This window comes from Oncorhynchus nerka, linkage group LG10 (genome assembly GCF_034236695.1).
Source record: "Oncorhynchus nerka isolate Pitt River linkage group LG10, Oner_Uvic_2.0, whole genome shotgun sequence".
Classification (NCBI taxonomy): domain Eukaryota; kingdom Metazoa; phylum Chordata; class Actinopteri; order Salmoniformes; family Salmonidae; genus Oncorhynchus; species Oncorhynchus nerka.
The window spans coordinates 55,945,244-55,969,288 of NC_088405.1; the positions used below are offsets into that span (position 1 = coordinate 55,945,244).

Consider the following 24,045-nt stretch of genomic DNA (forward strand, 5'->3'; position numbering starts at 1 on the left):
GCGCTTTGATATATTCATTTTTTATTTCTGAGATTTATTTTCTACTCCGGTGTTTTTGAAGACAGCAAGTTTTATCTTATGTTTGATGTTATTTTAGTTTCCCTGGACATTTGAGAAGGTAGCATTAGGTGCAGGGCTGAAAAGGTTGAAAAAGGTTCCTGTGAACAAAGACAGACACAAAACGATATGACTAGCTTGGTTTCCATTCAATTTGAGACATATATCCATATATCCATATATATCCATGCGAATATTTAAAAATCGGCATTAAAACAATATGTGCATTTTCCCACCAGAGATGTGTTTGCGTCAAATTGACTTGTTGCAGATTTGCAACTCTACTGATGGTTTTCTCACAAAAAAGTGTTGCGTTAAATAGCGAGTGTGCCCACTCTGGTATTGGAACGTGAGCTCTAACCAACAGTTTGCAGCTACAATGCGGGTTATAGCCTACATTATGAGATTATTGTGAACAAAAGAGCAAGATTTTTTCTATTTGTCAAACGGCAGCCAAGCATCGTTGATCATGTCACCAGAATAAGACCCTCAATATTTATTGGAAAAGAGCATCATGCTCATCACCTTGCACTTTCACCACCCTGTGAATATTATCATTTTTCATCTGTAGCCTAATAAACGGCATGCTTTCCCGGCGAGTCGTAGTGGGAGGACCACACAATGTCATTATTATATCAATATTTGTGCATTAAAAGCATTTCCACCGATATGTCTCGCATAATTAATTTTACCGAAACAAAAAAGATTCTACCTTAGCTGGCGTATTTTGTTTTGTTGACATTTGGAAAGTTTACCGATAAAAGGCCTGTCATGACATGTTTTTATCCGACATTTCCTTTACTCGCATAAAAAGGTTGGATGGAAACCTGGTTATTGTCAATTTGGAAAACATTCGATAATCTCAACATGCATGTTATGTCTAACGCCATAACTCGTCTATTTTAGCTGTTCATTTTTGCATTTTGTCAGCCAGCCAACATAGTCATAGCTAAAGAAAACCACATCGTTTCACTTGTTTTTTTATTGCAATCAGACGAAAGCCATGAAAAACAAAATTACCTTGTTAGTATTTCATTTCATTTTTTTTACGATGCAGCAAGTGTATTTTTTTCTGGAAAATATGGAATATTCTTCAGATAGGGTAAACCCTGTGAGAATATAGGTCATTTTATGTCCAGCTGAATAACCACTAAGATTAGCTCTCAGTCCGCTTATAAAATGTGATGTATATTATGGTTTTAAGACAATTATATTGATATTTCGTGACACTGAGGTTCTCAGAATAAATTGGCAGCATTTAACATGCGAAACTCAGAAATACTGTACTGTCATTGGAGGAGGTGTTCAACTTAACTTAGCCTTTAAATCACTTCCCTGTAAGTCTCCCATTTTCATTACGTTTCCATTGTGTTTCCATTGTATCCTTGAAAAACACTGTTAATGCTTTTTGATGTACTCTGCACATAATGACTATGATGATACATTTAGATGTGCATACATTTATGCACATTGGGTAGTAAGTGTATGGTGTAGGATAGGGCAATTTACAGTAAGGGTAACTTAGCCTTCCCATAGTTGAAGCTTTTGTCAATGCATACACTCTTAGAAAAAAAGGTTCCAAAAGGGTTATTCGGCTGTCCCCATACCTTTTGGAGAACCTACAAGGGTTCTACCTGGAAAGGTTCTTCAAATGGTTCTCCCATGAGGACAGCCAAATAACCCTTTTAGGTTCTAGATAGCACATTCTTTTCTAAGAGTGTAGCAACTATTTATTTTCAATCTCACAGTGCTGTTTCCCCTTTTTCCACAGGATTACACCATCACAATGTATTTCCAGCAAAGTTGGCGAGACAAGCGGTTGGCATACGCTGAGCTGCCCCTCAACCTGACTCTGGATAACCGCGTAGCAGACCAGCTGTGGCTCCCAGACACCTACTTCCTCAATGACAAGAAGTCCTTCCTGCATGGCGTGACAGTGAAGAACCGTATGATTCGACTGCATCCTGATGGCACCGTGTTATATGGGCTCAGGTACAGCTAACTTTCATTGGAATTCTACTGTAACTAAACTGGTTAAAGCCTGGCCTGTCAGGCAGGACTGGAAGAGACCTTGGGAAGGCACATGAGAAACTAGGTCTGTGTCTAAATAGTATCACGGCCCTCCTGCCTTTTCACTTTCCTTACTTCCATTAAAAAAACATGAGTCCAGAGAATCACTGATAAAAGCACGACTAACTTAAATTATTTAGCTGAATTTCTGATGACAGGATTCAATTGTAAGTAGTTATAGCCTACCTTGACAATTACATGACATGCTAATACCTGACATATACACTGAGTATACCTCCTCCCCCTACACACACTTTTTTTACCCTCAGAACAGCCTCAATTCGGCTGGGCATGGACTCTACAATTTGTCGAAAGCGTTCCACAGGGATGCTGGCCCATGTTGAATCCAATGTTTCCCAAGTTGTCTGGATATCCTTAAGGTGGAGGACCAATCTTGATACACATGGGAAACTGTTGAGCGTGAAAAACCCAGCAGCTTTGCAGTTATTGATGCAAACCGGTGTGCCTGGCACCTAATACCATACCCTTTTGAAAGGCACTTAAATATTTTGTCTTGCTCATTCACCCTCTGAATGACACATAAACACAATCCATGTTTCAATTGTCTCAAGGCTTAAAATCCTTATTTAACCTGTCTCCTCCCCTTCATCAACACTGATTGAAGTTGATTTAACAAGTCACATCAATAAGGGATCATAGCTTTCACCTGGATTCACCTGGTCAGTCTGTCATGGAAGAAACTGTATACTCAGTCAGGTCCAAAATTATTGGCACCCTTGATAAAGATTAGTAAAAAAGTGTCACGCCCTGACCTTAGAGATCCTTTTTATGTCTCTATTTTGTTTGGTCAGGGTGTGATTTGGGGTGGGTATTCTATGTTCTATTATTTGTATTCTATTCTATATATGTTTTGGCCGGATAGGGCTCTCAACCAGGGACAGCTGTCTATCGTTGTCTCTGATTGAGAACCATACTTAGGTAGCCCTTTTTCCCACCTGTCTTTGTGGGAAGTTGACTTTGTTTATGGCACATAGCCTTTAGCTTCACCTTTAGATTTGTAGTGTTTATTGTTTTGTTCGGGCTCTTTTCTATTAAAAAAGAACATGTACGCTGACCACGCTGCGCCTTGGTCCTCTTCATTCAACGGCCGTGACAAAAATACTGTAAATTATACAAATACTGAGCTATATTGTATACAAAAAAAATAGATCATTATATTATTTGATACTAATACAATTGCTCAGAGAAAGAGATTTTTGTTTAACAAGTAATCGTTTTGTTTCTCCAAAAAATACAGTATGGGGGAAAATGATTGGCACCCCTGTTTAACATGGCTTTCAGTACCTCACCTTAACGGCACTGAGCCTTTTTCTTGTGTTTTATGAGATTGTAAGACACATTAGGAGGGATCTTAGATCATTCCTCCATCCATAATCTTTACGGATCCTTAATATCCTTTGTCCTTTGCTTATGGACTGTCCTCTTCAATTCAAAACACAGGTTTTCAATGGGGATCAAGTTCAGAGACTGATATTGCAAAATATTGATTTTGTGGTCAATTAACCATTTCTTTATGGATTTTGATGTGTGCTTGGGGTCAATGTCTTGCTGGAAGATCCACTTGCAGCTAAGTTTGTCTGCATAAGCTCCTTTCTTTCGACGCCAAACCCACCACTGTTGTTCGTGGCTAAAGAGCTCTATTTTCATGTCATCCAACAAATGTAAACGCCTGGAGTTTTCTAAACGGCACTGGCACATGGATTGGAACTGGTGCTTTGGTCAGATGACATGAAAATAGAGCTGTTTGGCCAGGTACACCAGCAGTGGATTTGGTGTTGAAAAACAGAAGCATATGCAGAAAAGTACCTCATAACTACGGTCAAATATGATGGTGGCTCTTTGATGTTATGGGGCTATTTTTATTCCACTGGTCTTGGGGCCCTTGTTAAGGTCAACTGAATCATGAACTTTACCCAGTACCATGATTTTTTAGCCAAAAAACTGGTTGCCTCTACCAGCAGGCTGAAACTTCCAATAAGACAATGACCGCAAGCACGCATCAAATTCCAAAAAGGAGGTTAAATGACCATAAAATGGCCATGTCAGTCTCCGGACTTGAACCCCATTGTGTGTGTGTGAATTGAAGAAGGCAGTCCATAAGCACTGACAAAGCATATTAAGGATCTGGACAGATTGTGTATGTAGGAATGGTCTAAGATCCCTCCCAATGTGTTCTCCAATCTCATAAAACATTTTTGAAAAAGGCTCAGTGCCATTATCCTCGCAAGGTGAGGTATTGAAAGGTACTGAAAACAGTCGTTTTGACTCCTATCTTTTTGGGGGAAATTAAAAAAACTACTTTCGATTGTCCATCTGTTGATTCTCTATAGATGGTCATACTATCTGTTGATAAGCAACTGTCTGCTAAGTTTGCGGTTAGGGTAGTTGAAATTTGGTCAGTCCACTCTGGCCTTGATGTTAACGTCCACAGATGGACCAGAGTAGACCAAATCTGAACCCATCATAGACGTATGTTTCCCAAGTTTGGATAGCACAGTACTGGACCAGGTTTCCCAAAAGCATATTATGGCTAAGTTCATTGTTAGAACCGTCGTAGGAGCATTGTTCAAATCTTTGAACTGTTTCCCAAAACCGTCGTTATTAACGTTGCACTTGAAAACGCTCCTTATCTAACGTCTGCCTCAGACTACTCGTAGAATTGTGTTAGATGCTTTTTTGCCCTCGCGCGTCACTTATACACAGAAGATCTTTGCTGAACATAGAATACTGGACTCTACTTTACTGCACTGTACTGTAATCTGCTGTGATGTCCAAACTTGTGAAAAATGAAGAGAATTACATTGATTTACATAATTACGCATTTCTGTGTAGTACATATCAGGGGCCCATGGATGTAAACCCATTCCCTTAATTCTGTTACCAGGTGTAAACCCATTCCCTTAATTCTGTTACCAGGTGTAAACCCATTCCCTTAATTCTGTTACCAGGTGTAAACCCATTCCCTTAATTCTGTTACCAGGTGTAAACCCATTCCCTTAATTCTGTTACCAAATGTAAACCCATTCCCTTAATTCTGTTACCAGGTGTAAACCCATTCCCTTAATTCTGTTACCAGGTGTAAACCCATTCCCTTAATTCTGTTACCAGGTGTAAACCCATTCCCTTAATTCTGTTACCAGGTGTAAACCCATTCCCTTAATTCTGTTACCAGGTGTAAACCCATTCCCTTAATTCTGTTACCAGGTGTAAATCCACTTCACTTACTGTAGTTCAATAACTAAAATTTAAAAAATCTAACTCAAGGTGTCATGTCATAGCTGACACACCCAGCTATGTGTCATGTCATAGCTGACACACCCAGCTATGTGTCATGTCATAGCTGACACACCCAGCTATGTGTCATGTCATAGCTGACACACCCAGCTATGTGTCATGTCATAGCTGACACACCCAGCTATGTGTCATGTCATAGCTGACACACCCAGCTATGTGTCATGTCATAGCTGACACACCCAGCTATGTGTCATGTCATAGCTGACACACCCAGCTATGTGTCCAGCTATGTGTCATGTCATAGCTGACACACCCAGCTATGTGTCATGTCATAGCTGACACACCCAGCTATGTGTCATGTCATAGCTGACACACCCAGCTATGTGTCATGTCATAGCTGACACACCCAGCTATGTGTCATGTCATAGCTGACACACCCAGCTATGTGTCATGTCATGTCATGACACACCCAGCTATGTGTCATGTCATAGCTGACACACCCAGCTATGTGTCATGTCATAGCTGACACACCCAGCTATGTGTCATGTCATAGCTGACACACAGCTATGTGTCAGCTATGTGTCATGTCATAGCTGACACACCCAGCTATGTGTCATGTCATAGCTGACACCAGCTATGTGTCATGTCATAGCTGACACACCCAGCTATGTGTCATGTCATAGCTGACACACCCAGCTATGTGTCATGTCATAGCTGACACACCCAGCTATGTGTCATGTCATAGCTGACACACCCAGCTATGTGTCATGTCATAGCTGACACACCCAGCTATGTGTCATGTCATAGCAACTATGTGATGTCACACCCAGCTATGTGTCATGTCATAGCTGACACACCCAGCTATGTGTCATGTCATAGCTGACACACCCAGCTATGTGTCATGTCATAGCTGACACACCCAGCTATGTGTCATGTCATAGCTGACACACCCAGCTATGTGTCATGTCATAGCTGACACACCCAGCTATGTGTCATGTCATAGCTGACACACCCAGCTATGTGTCATGTCATAGCTGACACACCCAGCTATGCGTCATGTCATAGCTGACACACCCAGCTATGCGTCATGTCATAGCTGACACACCCAGCTATGCGTCATGTCATAGCTGACACACCCAGCTATGCGTCATGTCATAGCTGACACACCCAGCTATGCGTCATGTCATAGCTGACACACCCAGCTATGCGTCATGTCATAGCTGACACACCCAGCTATGCGTCATGTCATAGCTGACACACCCAGCTATGCGTCATGTCATAGCTGACACACCCAGCTATGCGTCATGTCATAGCTGACACACCCAGCTATGCGTCATGTCATAGCTGACACACCCAGCTATGCGTCATGTCATAGCTGACACACCCAGCTATGCGTCATGTCATAGCTGACACCCAGCTATGCGTCATGTCATAGCTGACACACCCAGCTATGTCATGTCATTCATAGCATGACACACCCAGCTATGCGTCATGTCATAGCTGACACACCCAGCTATGCGTCATTCATAGCTGACACACCCAGCTATGCGTCATTCATAGCTGACACACCCAGCTATGCGTCATTCATAGCTGACACACCCGGCTATGCGTCATTCATAGCTGACACACCCGGCTATGCGTCATTCATAGCTGACACACCCGGCTATGCGTCATTCATAGCTGACACACCCGGCTATGCGTCATGTCATAGCTGACACACCCGGCTATGCGTCATGTCATAGCTGACACACCCGGCTATGCGTCATGTCATAGCTGACACACCCGGCTATGCGTCATGTCATAGCTGACACACCCGGCTATGTGTCATGTCATAGCTGACACACCCGGCTATGTGTCATGTCATAGCTGACACACCCAGCTATGTGTCATGTCATAGCTGACACACCCAGCTATGTGTTATGTCATAGCTGACACACCCAGCTATGTGTCATGTCATAGCTGACACACCCAGCTATGTGTTATGTCATAGCTGACACACCCAGCTATGTGTTATGTCATAGCTGACACACCCAGCTATGTGTTATGTCATAGCTGACACACCCAGCTATGTGTTATGTCATAGCTGACACACCCAGCTATGTGTTATGTCATAGCTGACACACCCAGCTATGTGTTATGTCGTAGCTGACACACCCAGCTATGTGTTATGTTATAGCTGACACACACATCTTTGAATCTTAGTTCGGAACAGATATTTAATAGAGTTTGTGGAAAACGTTGTCACATGAAAACCTGACTGGAGATTTCTCCATAATTCCCTTAACAAACGTTGCATCTGCACAGTTCTTCCACTAAATTAGTTTTTGTAAGATGTTCAGTGGAAATTGTTAAAAGTTGTCCTTGTACATAGAGCTAAACTTTGAAATGAATGGTTTTTGTTTGGCATACATTTTAAGGAGAAAATACTGAGTCAAAACCTAAATTCCCTTACCATTGAATTGCCCAGATGGACTATCCAAATTTAATTTTTAAATTTTACCTTTATTTAACCAGGCAAGTCAGTTAAGAACACATTCTTATTTTCAATGACGGCCTGGGAACAGTGGGTTAACTGCCTGTTCAGGGGCAGAACGACAGATTTGTACCTTGTCAGCTCGGGGGTTTGAACTCGCAACCTTCCGGTTACTAGTCCAACGCTCTAACCACTAGGCTACGCTGCCGCCCCATAATGTGTTACCCCCCAAAAATATGACTTGCTAAACAAAATATCTTTCTCTGAGCAATCGTACTAGTATAAAATGTAGCATACAAAATATCTCAGTATTTGCATTATTTATTTTATACAGTCTTTTTTTCTTCTTTATCAAGGGTGACAATCATTTTGGACCTGACTGTACACATGGTACACATGCACTTGTGCTTTTAAATAAATTCATTTGTCTTAACTTTATTTGTTTAGCATCATGTGCCTCCAGTGAATGGAGGCCTTCTTTGGGTTAAAAATAATGCTGATGTGCATTGGCCAATGATGTTTGTTTATTTTGTTACATGGGGCAGTCCCATTTTTTTAATGTTTCAAAGCAACAAAAAAAACGAATTCAGCTGCAAATGTTAATTATAGGAAGCTTACAGCTAAATGTACAGATGCTGCTGTAATGGCTGTATTACTATCTGATGCGTAGCTCTGTTATGAGGCTCTATTACCTCATTCCACTTCACAATCAGTGGAGATGGCATTTTGCTCTTGTCATGTCCCTATTGTCTGGAAGATGAAATATAGCTTAGGTAAGCCTCTGGAAAAGGATTGTGTTATTTTTCCAGAATGGGGGACTTAGCGCATGCCCTTGCTTCTTGACATGAGATACATGATAGCATTATCAGTTACTGCAAGAGAATGGCAGTCTTCTCCATTCTTTGGTGGTTTTTCAGCCAGTCAGCATACACTTTGTTAACACTGCCTCACTAAATCACTTTGAGATTGTTCATATCAACTAGGTCCTCATCCCCAGTCCACCCCACCAAACACAGGGACATCTTGGTGTCTGTCTCCGAGGGGTAGATGTTTTAGGATCTGTCAGACAGACTGGGGTATTAATGAGAATTTGATGATGTTTGGAAGTGAGACGGGAAACTAATGGTCTGGTAAATGCTTATTTAATATGTCTCTTGGTGGAATCAGCTGTGGGTGCAGAGGAAGGAGCGAGGGAGGGAGGGGCGGAATTGGTGGCAGCATCTCTTGTTACCCAGAGGGAGTTGGTGAAAAGGTGGAAGGATGAAGTGAGGACAAAGTCATGCCTGTACAGATTGCCAGTAGGGTATATATTCATGATTGTAACAAATATGCCTCTATGACTTATCATGAAGACCATGATCCCTTTACTATTCACAAGGGAAGACTTTCCTGTTAATTCGATTGGCATGTGAGCTTCTCTTACATGAGAAGGAACATACAGTATACGCCTAGAGTGTTTTCAGCAGGCATGACACGGGGACACAACATTATTTTGACTGTGCAACAGAATGAATGTAGCACTATTGAATGTCACTATTGTATTTAGCAGTCATAATTGTATGTAGCAGTAACCATTGTGTGTAGCAGTCGCCATAGTATGAAGCAGTCACAATTGTATGTAGCAGTAATTAATGTATGTAGCAGTCATTATTGTATGTAGCAGTCATTATTGTATGTAGCAGTCATTATTGTATGTAGCAGTCATTATTGTATGTAGCAGTCATTATTGTATGTAGCAGTCATTATTGTATGTAGCAGTCATTATTGTATGTAGCAGTCATTATTGTATGTAGCAGTCATTATTGTATGTAGCAGTCATTATTGTATGTAGCAGTCATTATTGTATGTAGCAGTCATTATTGTATGTAGCAATCACTATTGTATGTGGCAGTCACTATTGTATGTAGCAGTCACTTGTATGTAGCAGTCACTATTGCATGTAGCAGTCACCATTTTATGTAGCAGTCACTTGTATGTAGCAGTCACTATTGCATGTAGCAGTCACCATTTTATGTAGCAGTCACTTGTATGTAGCAGTCACTATTTTATGTAGCAGTCACCATTTTATGTAGCAGTCACTTGTATGTAGCAGTCATTATTGTATGTAGCAGTCACTATTGTATGTAGCAGTCACTATTGTATGTAGCAATCACTATTGTATGTAGCAGTCACTATTGTATGTAGCAGTCATTATTGTATGTAGCTGTCACTTCTATGTAGCAGTCACTATTGTATGTAGCAGTCATTATTGTATGTAGCTGTCACTTCTATGTAGCAGTCGATATTGTATGTAGCAGTCAATATTGTACGGAGCAGTCACTGTTGTATGTAGTAGTCGATATTGTATGTAGTATTCACCAGTGTATGTAGCATTCACTAATGTAGGTAGCAGTCACATTTGTATTTACCTGTAACTATTGTGTGTGTCGGTCACCATTGTATATAGCAGTTACTATTGTATGTAGCAGTCATTATTGTATGTAGTGGTTACCTTTGTATATAGCAATCACTGTGTGCAGCAGTTGTTATTGTATGTAGCGGTCATTGTTGTTTATAGCAGTCACCATTGTATGTAGCAGTCACCATTGTATGTAGCAATCACTATTGTATGTAGCAGTTACTATTGCAACTATCAGTCACTGTTGTATGTAGCAGTCACCATTGTATGTAGCAGTCACCATTGTATGTAGCAGTCACCATTGTATGTAGCAGTCACCATTGTATGTAGCAGTCACCATTGTAAGTAGCAATCACTATTGTATGTAGCAGTCACCATTGTATGTAGCAATCACTATTGTATGTAGCAGTTACTATTGCAACTATCAGTCACTGTTGTATGTAGCAGTCACCATTGTATGTAGCAGTCACCATTGTAAGTAGCAATCACTATTGTATGTAGCAGTTACTATTGCAACTATCAGTCACTGTTGTATGTAGCAGTTACTGCTGTATGTAGCAGTTACTATTGCAACTATCAGTTCCTGTTGTATGTAGCAGTTCCTGTTGTGTGTAGCAGTTACTGTTGTATGTAGCAGTTACTGTTGTATGTAGCAGTTCCTGTTGTATGTAGCAGTCACTGCTGTATGTAGCAGTCACTGTTGTATGTAGCAGTTACTGCTGTATGTAGCAGTTCCTGTTGTATGTAGCAGTTCCTGTTGTGTGTAGCAGTTCCTGTTGTATGTAGCAGTTACTGTTGTATGTAGCAGTTCCTGTTGTGTGTAGCAGTTCCTGTTGTATGTAGCAGTTCCTGTTGTATGTAGCAGTTCCTGTTGTGTGCAGCAGTTCCTGTTGTGTGCAGCAGTTCCTGTTGTGTGTAGCAGTTCCTGTTGTGTGTAGCAGTTCCTGTTGTGTGTAGCAGTTCCTGTTGTGTGTAGCAGTTACTGCTGTATGTAGCAGTTACTGTTGTGTGTAGCATTCACTGTTGTGTGTAGCAGTTACTGCTGTATGTAGCAGTTATTGTTGTATGTAGCAGTCACTGTTGTGTGTAGCAGTTACTGTTGTGTGTAGCAGTCACTGTTGTGTGTAGCAGTTACTGCTGTATGTAGCACTCACTGTTGTATGTAGCAGTCACTGTTGTGTGTAGCAGTTACTGCTGTATGTAGCACTCACTGTTGTATGTTGCAGTCACTGTTGTATGCATCTGTCGTTATTGTTTGTAGCATTCACTATTGTATGTAGCTGTCACTAATGTATGAAGCAGTCTATTGTGTTAAGCAGTCACTATTGTATGAAGAAGTCACTATTGTATTTATCAGTCGTTACTGTGTGTAGCAGTCACTATTGTATGTAGCAGTCACTATTGTATGTCCTTGTCACAATTGTATGTTGCAGTCACCATTGTATGTAGCAGTCACCATTGTATGTAGCAGTCACTATTGTATGTAGCTGTCACTACTGTGTGTATCTCATTATTGTATGTAGCAGTCACTATTGTATGTAGCAGTCACTATTGTATGTAGCAGTCACTATTGTATGTAGCAGTCACTATTGTATGTAGCTGTCACTAATGTATGTAGCTGTCACTAATGTATGTAGCAATCACTATTGTATTAAGCTGTCACTCTTATGATGCAGTCACTATTGTATGTTGCAGTCACTATTGTACTGCACAAGACAAACAAACACTTATTTCTGCTTATTTGTTTGACTGGAAAGGAGGCTCAATTCCCATCCAGAATTCTGTGCCCCAGAAAAAAGCCACAAACCACCCTCCTAATCCCTCATCACCACAATGTCCCAGTTTCATCAATGAAACATCCCAGACAGTGAGTCTGCAGTGAGGTGCCCACAGGGACCCACCCAGAGGACTGGGGGGCTGCTGGGGGGAGAGGAGTATCCTGGGGCCCTTTCAAAGTAGCACAGCAGCCAGAGCCCAAAGGGACACAGGCTTTGTTTCTTTCCCCAACATTTTGCAGCTTTGCTTTACATTAGTCATTTACAGTAAAGTTGTGAGATAGAAAACAATGTACAATGCGAAGTGAAATGTACTTGGTCTATGATAAAGCCGGAGGGGAGTGATAATGAGGTTGTGTTGTGCCATGGGGAGAGTCAGAATAATTTTGCTACGGCATTATGTCCTAACGCACCAAAGTAGAGGGAGTCAAAAAGTATATCGTCCAAACGGTGACTCACTGTATTGAAATGATTTCTGTTTTCATCATGGTTGTATATGCCCTGCTAACACTCCACATTGTTTTCCTATTGCTCTCTATACACTTCACCAGTACCTGTGCATGTGTGTGACAGTAGTTGGGTTGGCTTGTATTAGCCTGCACACTGGGAATCTTTTGCAATGTGCTGAATTTTCCAGCAGTCTGGAAGACAGCATGGACTCAGGTATCCTACATTGGGCATCCCAAATGTAAAATAGGCTGCTGTAAAGGGTAAACTCCCCACCACTCTCTCCCGCCCCCTAACACACACAAATGGTTTACCTTTCAAATTCTCCCCATGAATGTGACGGTGCATCTGACACACAGGGGGGATGAGTTGAAACTCAATTAGTTTTCCCATTCAGGCAAACTAGTGAGCTCCCTAGTTCATGTACACCCACAAACCTGAAAGCAGGCACAAGCTGGTATGACTTAACAGCACAAATGTAATTACTCAAATGTGCTGCACTAGTTAATATCTCAGTTCAATGCCATAGACTCCCACACTAATCATCTGTAAGCAGTGCACTTTTCCTACTTTTCTGCATTTATTGAAATGGAATATAATGAATGTACACCCCTCATAAACACACCTGGCGGAAACATATACGTATAGCAGTCGATCGCAATTTAGTGTGAGATTTAAAGCATATACATTTAGTTTCATTTTTCAACTGATTCAATGTATCCCAAAAGGAATTAAACAAGCTTGGTAAATTGACTTTCTGCGTTTTGATTGTTGGCTTTTGGGTTTGAATGAAATAGATGTTTACATTAAGCATTAAAGATGTACAGTTGAAGTCGGAAGGTTACATACACCTTAGCCAAATACATTTCAACTCAGTTTCACAATTCCTGACATTTAATCCTTGTAAAAATTCCATGTTTTAGGTCAGTTAGGATCACCACCTTATTTTAAGAATGTGAAATGTCAGAATAATAGTAGAGAGAATGATTTATTTCAGCTTTTATTTCTTTCATCACATTCCGAATGGGTCAGAAGTTTACATACCCTCAATTAGTATTTGGTAGCATTGCCTTTAAATTATTTAACTTGGGGCAAACGTTTTGGGTAGCCTTCCACAAGCTTCCCACAATAAGTTGGGTGAATTATGGCCCATTCCTCCTAACAGAGCTGGTGTAACTGAGTCAGGTTGGTAGGCCTCCTTGCTCGCACACGCTTTTTCAGTTCTGCCCACAAATTTTCTATAGAATTGAGGTCAGGGCTTTCTGATGGCCACTCCAATACCTTGACTTTGTTGTCCTTAAGCCATTTTGCCACTACTTTGGAAGTATGCTTGGGGTTATTGTCCATTTGGAAGACCCATTTGCGACCAAGCTTTAACTTCCTGACTGATGTCCTGACATGTTGCTTCAATATACCCACATAAAAAATATATATATACACTCACATAATTTCCCCTCCTCATGACGCCATCTATTTTGTGAAGTGCACCAGTCCCTCCTGCAGCAAAGTACCCCCACAACATGATGCTGCCACCCCCGTGCTTCACGGTTGGGATGGTGTTCTTCGGCTTGCAAACCTCCCCCTTTTCCCTCCAAACATAATGATGGTCATTATGACCAAACAATTCTATTTTTGTTTAATCAGACCAGAGGACATTTCTCAAATGTACGATCTTTGTCCCCATGTGCAGCTACAAACCGTAGTCTGGCTTTTTTATGGTGGTTTTGGAGCAGTGGCTTCTTCCTTGCTGAGCGGCCTTTCAGGCTATGTCGATATATGACTTGTTTTACTGTGGATATAGATACTTTTGTACCTGTTTCCTCCAGCATCTTCACAAGGTCCTTTGCTGTTGTTCTGGGATTGATTTGCACTTTTCACACCAAAGTACCTTCATCTCTAGGAGACAGAACGCATCTACTTCCTGAGTGGTATGACAGCTATGTGGTCCCATGGTGTTCATACTTGCGTACTATTATTTGTACAGATGAACGTGGTACCTTCAGGCATTTAGAAATTGCTCCCAATGATGAACCAAACTTGTGGAGGTCTACAATTGTTCTTCTGAGGTCTTGGCTGATTTCTTTTGATTTTCCCATGATGTCAAGCAACGAGGCACTGATTTTGAAGTTAGGCCTTGAAATACATCCACAGCTACACCTCCAATTGACTCAAATGATGTCAATTAGCCTATCAGAAGCTTCTAAAACCATGACATAATTTTCTGGAATTTTCCAAACTGTTTAAAGGCACAGTCAACTCAGTGTATGTAAACTTCTGGCCCACTGGAGTTGTGATACAGTGAATTATAAGTGAAATAATCTGTCTGTAAACAATTGTTGTAAAAATGACTTGTGTCATGCACAAAGTAGATGTCCTAACCGACTTGACAAAACTATAGTTTGTTAACAAGAAATTCGTGGAGTGGTTGAAAAACGAGTTTTAATGACTCCAACCAAAGTGTATGTAAACTTCTGACTTCAACTGTACCTATGGTTTTGTTTGACGTTTTAACAGCTTGAATTCATTCATAATGTTTCTATAGGTAGAACTGTAAATAAGAAGCAAACAGCTCCAGTTGTGTGCGAGGTTGCAGTCACAACATAGATCAGGGCTGTCATTAAGCCTATATATGAGCACTAAAATGCTGCTCACTGAGACACATACAATTTCTTATTCCAACCTCTCTCTGTTTGGAATCAACTTGCCTCAGTCAGAACACATTCCTAACAACCTCACTTTCTGCAATTTCATTCATTCAAAATTCATAAAGAACTGACCACGGCTATTATGGAAGATCTCAAACAGTGGGCCAGATGATTAGAAACGGACCTAAATGGATCTTCCTCGTCTTCCCCCATCCCTTCTCATCCCTCGCTCCTAAAACTCAGACCTCAGAGGTTGTATCCAACACCAGCTTGCCTTTTTCTTTTTTAACACAAGACAACTGCCTAACATTGCTCAATTAAAGATCCACATCGTGCAGTGAAGGCTAAGCTACAGATTTCTTAAAGGTTACCAAGGTAACAGCGGTTCTCTCTACTCTCCCTTTTCTCTCACCCTCTGTCTCTGCTCTCTATCTTTTCCAGAATAACCACCACAGCAGCTTGCATGATGGATTTGAGGAGGTACCCCCTCGACGAACAGAACTGCACCTTGGAAATCGAAAGCTGTAGGTGGACTTAATACAAACGTCTTCTCCCCCATTCCTCTGCACTCTAGCTAAGTCACCTCCCATCCCTCCCCCAACTACCTGCCTTGGCTTCTCCAAGCATCTCAGCAGGAATGTCTTCCTGCCATTTTCACTGGGTATCACAGCGTTTTAAAAACACAGCAAGGGACTGCCCATGATTGCAGGCAGTTTGTGTTTTTTTCTTCATAATTCAGCTCACGTCTCTATACATTTAAGGCAAAAGTCAACTTTTAGACCTGTCATACTGTATGTCTCTAGATGAAAAATACAAAAGGACCCTTTTGCATTTCAAGTTGTTTCTGTCAATATTCACAAAACATATTTGGAATTGAACCATTTGTATTATCCTTACTGAAAGATGAAGCCCAAGTCCTTAGGCCAAAATTCTCCATACAGTCTTACTTCACCCTCTAGCTTTGACTCCCGGGTGGTTCTGATGTATCTTTGGGTGGTTCCAATGTATCTTTGACTCCCGGGTGGTTCTGATATGTATTTTACTCCCGGGTGGTTCTGATGTGTCTTTTACTCCCGAGTGGTTCTGATGTGTCTTTTACTCCGGGGGGGTTCTGATGTATCTTTGACTCTGGGGTGGTTCTGATGTATCTTTGACTCTGGGGTGGTTCTGGTGTATATTTGGGTGGTTCTGATGTATCTTTGGGTGGTTCTGATGTATCTTTGACTCTGGGGTGGTTCTGATGTATCTTTGGGTGGTTCTGATGTATCTTTGACTGGAGTGGTTCTGGGTTCAGTCTGCAGAGGCTTGATGTCAGCATGGGTGGTTCTGATGTATCTTTGACTCTGGGGTGGTTCTGATGTATCTTTGACTCTGGGGTGGTTCTGATGTATCTTTGATTCTGGGGTGGTTCTGATGTATCCTTGGGTGGTTCTGATGTATCTTTGACTCTGGGGTGGTTCTGATGTATCTTTGACTTCGGGGTGGTTTAGGTCTAAGCTGTACTGATGTATCTTTGACTGGGGTGGTTCTGGGTTCAGTCTGCAGAGGCCTGCTGTCAGCAGATGTGATCATTATGGATCATTTAAAGCAGCTATCCTGGCCAACATTATTGGCATCTCTGACTCTGAGTACCATTTCTTATAGATGCGTTAACTCAGAGGGCAATGACTGAATTGACAGAAGCAGGTGAAATGTTTAATGCTTGCTTGTAATTTCAATTAGAAGCCGTTACATATTGACCATTGAAGGCAATTTGAGCGGGCAGATGGACCCCGTCTGTCATAACAACACCGATGCTCCTTTCATGGCAAAGCAGCACAGAGGCATGGCATTGGATGGATATCTTTTATCAACCCAAATTCCCTTCATTTTACAGCCAGAGTGAAAAAGGTTTGTCACATCCGAACATATGCAAATGTGAAACATGCAATGTGTACAGAGAAGTTACAGCTACAGTATTCCTCTCCAAACCAATGATGTCATGCCATTGATTTCCCCATTAGTGACAGCCAAGCAACATAACATGTCCATGGCTTGGCCCTACCTAGGTCCCCATAGATATAAAGTGTAATTATGAATAGACCTACCACATCCATCACCCCACACCCTCAATAACATGTGGATAAGGGAGGACATCTGGACATGCTGTGAAATGAAACTCTTCTATATCCTGCTACATGTTGGGAGAGGCAGAATGCCATGGGGGATAAAATTCATTAACAACCGTTCAATATCATAGATTAACAAGGAGCATCCACTTATGAAAACATGTCACATTCAGTTCCTGGACCTCTAACTTTAGAAAAATATTAAAAGTGGATGAATGGTGCTCCGGTGCTGGCTGGTATATAACCATGGACAGAGAGCTGGCACAGCCAGGGGGCAGAAGAGTGGTCATTAAATGTAAATACAGTAAAGGCACCTATATCCAGGAAATGTAATTGCCATGAGGTTTAACAGTGAATGTAAGGCAGTATTTCGCCTGAACCGCACTACATAAATCTACCTTACACTTCTCGCTTTGATTCCACTGGCATTTTGATGGAGCCCCGTGGAGTCAACATGAATCATAAACAGAAGCATGACTTGACACGTGATAAATATTCATGTTTGTCTGACGTAACTTAGCCGTGTCATTATGCAGGCTCTTATATAGTTCAGTTTTGTTGAAGTGGGAGACATACATAAGCTTAGACCATATTCTATACAGTACCAATGGAAGGAAGGCCTATTTTCCTCTGCTTTGGCCCATTCGGCTTTCCCTAATGTCTAAGGTGAGAGGTTGTACCAGTACTGAACCTGTTCATTCTCCTCTCATCCCCTCCACCTATTCTCTGTAACCTGGGACAGATGGGTACACCACAGACGACATAGTGTTCTACTGGCACGGAGGGGACAATGCGGTGACAGGGGTGGACAAACTGGAGCTTCCCCAGTTCTCCATCGTGGCGCTTCGGCTGGTGTCCAGGGAGGTCAGGTTTACCACAGGTAAGGCCTCCACTTCCACACCTTATATCTGTGCTGAAGGGGTATGGTATAAGAATACATTCTCAGGAATATATTTTAATGTGGACTTGATTGTAGGATGAGTTACACTGTCAGTCCAGTTCCACTCACTGTTTTGTGGTGTTGATGTTATTCCAATGGGGAACACTTGTCACTTGCTGCTTCACAATTCATCTCTGTGTGACAGTTAACTTGAGTTCATTTGGAAAAGGTTGCCATGATTGAAGTAGTCTTGCCCTTGTGTGTGCACTTGTTTATCTAGATTCACGAGGTATGGCAGGAAGGACCTGCTGGGATAAAATATGTATGCCTGAATATTGATTCATTAAAAGATTTACCAGACCAGCGAGATGATAGGGTCATTTCTCACTCTGTGCATCTCACAGTCGATTGCCATTTAAATTAAAACCATCATGGCTCTCTTATTCCCCTTCTCTCATTTTGATAAAGTGGCCATACAAATTCCCTTGATGGAATTAGCTATGCATCCATAGCGGTAAACATTTCTCTCTAGCTGAAGTATGGGAAAGTCAAAGCCACAGGGGAATATCCTGAGATGTATTTCTCTTTAACAACTTGTTGTTGAGCTTGTTTGAATAATCAATACATTCAATGCAACAAATTTAATGTCTCATCACAACGAGCTGGCATTTTTCTCTGCAACATGCATAAATGTTAAGGGCCATCGGTTCACCCCCCCAGCTACAGCGCGGTCTCATGCGGGTTCCTCCTCCTCACTTAAGTAGTGAGAAGATGTGCTCTCCAATTACGGACCTTTTTAAATCCCCTTTTGGTGCTATTTGGAGGACAGAGAAAGTGCTAAACAGAGAAAAGCACAGCAGCTTTCCGTGACAATTCTCACAGGGACGCTGGAGCTGCCTGCTGAGATGGGGGGGGGTTGAGGAAAAATCTGCCTTGTTTGCGACTTTCTGCCATGTTTAATTGGAATCGAACTTGTCCCTGGAAAGGAATCCATTGCTTTGGGGAAATGAAGTGCTCCGTCTGAACAAATGGAGAAACGACTAACCCCGCGCATTGTCAAAGTGCAGACTTTGGAACTCATAAGTTGTGCCAGCGTTTCTTTTCTTCACTGATGTGTTTCCTCTGCCCCGCTCCATCGCTCCATCCTCTCCTTCTCTCTTGTTCTCTGTGAAAGGTTCCTATCCCAGGCTATCACTGAGTTTCAGGATTAAGAGGAACATTGGCTACTTCATCCTGCAGACATACATGCCCTCCATCCTGATCACCATCCTATCCTGGGTCTCCTTCTGGATCAATTACGATGCCTCTGCAGCTCGGGTGGCCCTTGGTAAGACTCCGCTTCCACTGCAGTGTTACAACACAGAGTATTCCCAGTGAACAGAGTGGGTAAGGTTGCCCTAACATTGAGGTGACTTATGTTGCTGTTGCAGTACGAAATGCTACACACAGCACAATTGGGAATTGTCATAAACAGATTAGTGGCCAACTCCCACTTACACAAAGGAGCCCTTACAACCACTAATAATGTGCACTTTCCATTGAATAAATCTCCACCCTGCAGGAACAAATTGTCAAGCAATGTTTAGAGGCACACACTTCCCACTCAAAATCATTACCTTGCATGTTGGTCTTCCTGATGACCAATACCTTACTTTGATGGCGATGACTATTGATTGTTTTTGTTACTAAAAATAATTTCTTTGTGTTTGTAATTTCCAGGTGTTACAACGGTGCTCACCATGACAACCATTAACACCCACCTTAGGGAGACCCTCCCAAAGATCCCGTATGTGAAAGCCATCGACGTCTACCTCATGGGCTGTTTTGTGTTTGTGTTCCTGGCCCTGCTCGAATATGCCTTCGTAAACTACGTGTTCTTTGGCCGGGGCCCCCAGCAACAGAAGAAAATCCACGAGCGGCTGAACAAAACCAACAACGAGCGCCCGCGATACGAAGAGAAGCGCCTGAGAGAACAGGTTTGTATCTTCAGCTGGCTTCTCTCGCTGGCTATTTTGCACACTCCCTCTCTATGTCTATCAGAATCCTTATGCATTCTTTTTTTTAGGGAGAATCACAAAGACTCCAAAACACTTATTCCCCTATGTTAGGGGAATCCCCTTATTCCCCTGGGAATCCCCTTATTCCCCTATGTTAGGGGAATCCCCTATGTTAGTTTGTCATAAGACAGTACTTTCACAAGCTTATAGATGCCACCTTCACCAGATACACATCCAACAACCACCCTCCATTGCTTTTCCTCCAGCACTGACACTTAGAGTTGATTGAGCAGAGTATTTTGGCTTGGAGATATACTGTGGCTGTTTCTTTAACTCTGGAGATGTGTAAAACTACATTCTCATTCTCCTCTCAGGTTGTTGTCTATGTTTTTGCTGTGGGCTTGATTCTTAGTCTTATCTCTGTTCTGTCCTGGGAGTTGCTTTCTTACCAACATTCACCCCACTTCCGTCTAAAATGTAACAAATCGTAATGGGTATGCAGCCAGAAACATTAGTATTCAAAGGAAAATGCTGAAACGGTCCGACTGAACGAAGCCCCTTGTCTTTGTGTCTGAAAAATGACACGCCATCCGTATGCAAAGTTGTTCTTGTTAACCTCATGTTTATGCATTCTGTATTTTTAAGAAATTGTGCTTAATTGTCAGTGTTTTATAGGGGTTTAACGTTCTCTTCACTTTTCTTCTTCCATTGCAAGGACTCCATTGCCACGCCGTTTCAAACCAACACCCTCAGGTCATATACACAGAGAAGAAATCTGTACCTCGAGGAGCAAAGAAAAGTTGGGGTACATGCATTTAGAAATCATATGAGCTGTGGCACTGTGGCCTAATAGAGGTCTGATACAATGGTTGATGGAGTGGTGGCAATTCATTTGTGTCGATTTACTTTCAGTGAAAAAGCACCGTAAGGCATCAGCTATAAGGAAGAAAATGGGAAAAGTGCATCAATTCAGAATTCTTTAAAGAGGCATGAAAAAATGAAATGTCCTTCCACATCATCATTACATTTGCTTTAGCTTGAAAATTGGAAATGAAACGCTGGGTGGGTGTAGAGTTTTAGTAGGACAGTTTGTGGTAATGTCACCGTGTTCTGCTACTCCCTGACGTTCTCTCTCTACCCCTCCACTGTCCGCCAAGGTGGACGCATACGGGAATATCCTGCTCACCACGCTGGAGATGAATAACGAGGTGATGCCGTCAGATGTGGGAAGTAGCGTCAGTGACTCCCGGAATTCAGTGATGTCATTCGACAGCTCCGGGGTCCAGTTCAGGAAGCCCATGGCTCCCCGGGACGGCTTCAGCCACCACTCACTGGACCGCAGCGCTATGCGCAGCAGGGCCAACTGTCGGCTACGACGGCGCTCCTCCAAGCTCAAGCTGAAAATCCCCAATCTGGCAGATGTCAGCACCATTGACAAATGGTCCCGGGTCCTTTTCCCCATCATGTTTGGATTTTTCAACCTAATCTACTGGTTGTACTATGTGAATTGATGTGCATCCCACTAGGAATCATGGGCCATATTTTGAGAGCACATTAAATTGGCTTTGATACAGTTGGAAAATATGTATACACATATACAAGTTGATACATACAGTATGTATATGCATATTTCTATATATTATATTTATATATACACGTGTGTGTGTGTGTAAATCTGAAGGACTTTTCTCCTGTATAAAGTATTATTAGAATGACTTGAATGTTTAAGAATAATTTCAAGCCTTTGAGTTTCCTTTTCCTTGTGAAACAAACAAACTAGCAAAGAAACAAACGAACTAACAACCATCAGATCCCTTTGGGGGATTTTGGAACTAAAGACTGCATGATATTTTTGCTAAAAAAGAAAGCGAAAGCTCTTGAGAGAAGAGATGTCTCAGTCTCATTGGCTTTTTATTGATACTCCGTAATCGGCGTCCTCTACTGCAGCTCATCAAATCAGGTGACTCGTGTGTTCAGGCATCGGCTGAGTCAAGTCCCTAATATCCAGCCCCCGCGCCCATTTCCCATGGATAACATACACGGAATACTCCGGTTCGACCCTGTACAGCAACCTTGTTTGGATTATGTGTCGTTCCTTGGCTTTTTTTTTCGAGTGATGTTGTTCTCTTTATGGGACATCGGCTCTGGTACAATGCTGGTCTGCGTTTGGGGGGCCATCAGGATGGGATGTTAGACCACTGCGTTTCTGAGTCAGTGCAAAACCTCTCTTCATTTCTCTATTCATGTTTGTTTTTAGAGCAGTTCCTTGGGGTATTTTCATTATGGTCATCCAGATGATGATTATTGTAATTATTATTTTGTCTTGAAAATACTGGGCTTTTGGGAGTGTGTCACTTAACGAGGTTCTAGTTAGTGCATTACTAGAGAAAAAAGTCACAGGTATGAATTGCTCATTTTGATTGTTTAAAAAATAGACATAATGTACATTTTGTAATTCAGTATCCTCGTGGACATAGTTGGCAAATATAATTGTGCGTTTTCTTTACCATCCTCCTCGTGCTTCACATGCTCTGTAGATACAGTAATTATTGCCTCATATTCAGCTTTGTGTTCTGTAAGGAAGAAACGATACCTAGAATGAACACATTTGAAGTTATTCCACTATAAAAATGTGAGAAACAATATTGTGTATTAAAAAAGGGATATCGCCATGGTTTATTTGTTTGAGAGTGAAATCAACATATCAGCCCATAGTTTGACCTGTAGTTGAATGTAATACTCTCTCACTTTGAAACAGTTTTCACCCCGAGAATGTTGGGCACTGATATTATAGTTCCTATGAAACGTGCCTGTCTTAAAATTCGAATGGCCGTGTTCTCAAATTTGCTTTTTTAGTTGCGGTTGTAGCGGGGAGCGGGATTAGAGGAAGAAAAAGAATCAACCTCTCGCATCCATTAGCTCTGAAAACACTGCAGATCTACCACCCTTCAAATGGGCTCTGAGGATCACACCCCAAAGATCAGAAACATCAGCAGAATCGGGAAAATTTGGTTTTCAGTTTTTAGGGGGCAAGACAAGATGTGTGATAAATATAGCCATGAACTAAATTGAGAAGCAAAAAGGCCTAGAATCCCTATGTTATTTTTGGCTTTTGCTCTTAATGTCACTACATTCCATCTGCTCAGATCCACACACTAATGAGATGTCCACTGCAGAGTTGATGCCATGCCATTTTGAGCCACAGTGTACCTTTAAAGGACAACCTTGTTTTTCATTATTTGGTTCTGCCTAGAGTGAAGAGAAGAGCAAATGCATTCAGGCATTTCAGTTTAAACTGGCATTTACAGGCTATCTCTATGTTCAAACTAGCATTGCATTGATTCAACAATGCAGTGCGGTGGATTTGAATATTCATGCTAAGGAATGACAATTGCGGTTGTGATTGAAACATGCAGCGCATTGTTGAATCTATTGGGTTTGCATGGTTATCAAATGACATGGGGTGACAGAGGGAGGAAAAGTCGCAGGTCAGATGCAGAAGTAGCCAAACCAAGAGATGGGGTTCTTTGGACGTTCCAGAGGATAAGAGAGGAGAGAATGTTGAGAGCATCACAGTTACTGCCTTGCACATTGCAGTGACCAATCTCCTTAGAACTCACTGATGGGCTCCCCTATGTTCCAAGAGCTTGTCTCTCCAACGTCTCCTTCCCCTGGCCGGCACCAGACAGGAAGGAAACGGACCTTTAACTGGGAGCCCCGGGCCCCATGGAGGACTAGCACAGGACAGGATGCACCACAGGGCAGAGAGAGAGGAGAGACAGAAAGAAGGACAAAGAGCAAAGAGCGAGAAACAGAGATACAGAAAAGGAGAAAGATCATAGTGTGGAGCAAAGAAGAGATCTTGGATCCTGACGCTTTTCGCCCCAGTGAGTTGGATCCCACTCCAACGTTCTACCTGTAGTTGATTGTAACCGGAACT

The 24,045-nt window shown here is 41.9% G+C and overlaps 1 protein-coding gene across 1 annotated transcript in view; it reads left to right on the forward strand.

Annotated features, from left to right (window-relative positions):
* LOC115135668 (gamma-aminobutyric acid receptor subunit beta-4-like) overlaps positions 1-22,117 on the forward strand; it is a 59,189-nt gene extending 37,072 nt beyond the window's left edge. Inside the window, exons 3-9 of the mRNA XM_029670571.2 lie at positions 1,829-2,049; positions 15,562-15,644; positions 17,971-18,108; positions 19,283-19,435; positions 19,828-20,084; positions 20,821-20,910; positions 21,263-22,117. Coding sequence (XP_029526431.2) covers positions 1,829-2,049; positions 15,562-15,644; positions 17,971-18,108; positions 19,283-19,435; positions 19,828-20,084; positions 20,821-20,910; positions 21,263-21,616 — 1,296 coding nt within the window. The 3' untranslated portion in view covers positions 21,617-22,117. The remainder of the gene's footprint in view (positions 1-1,828; positions 2,050-15,561; positions 15,645-17,970; positions 18,109-19,282; positions 19,436-19,827; positions 20,085-20,820; positions 20,911-21,262) is intronic.
* The last annotated feature ends 1,928 nt before the right edge of the window (positions 22,118-24,045 follow it).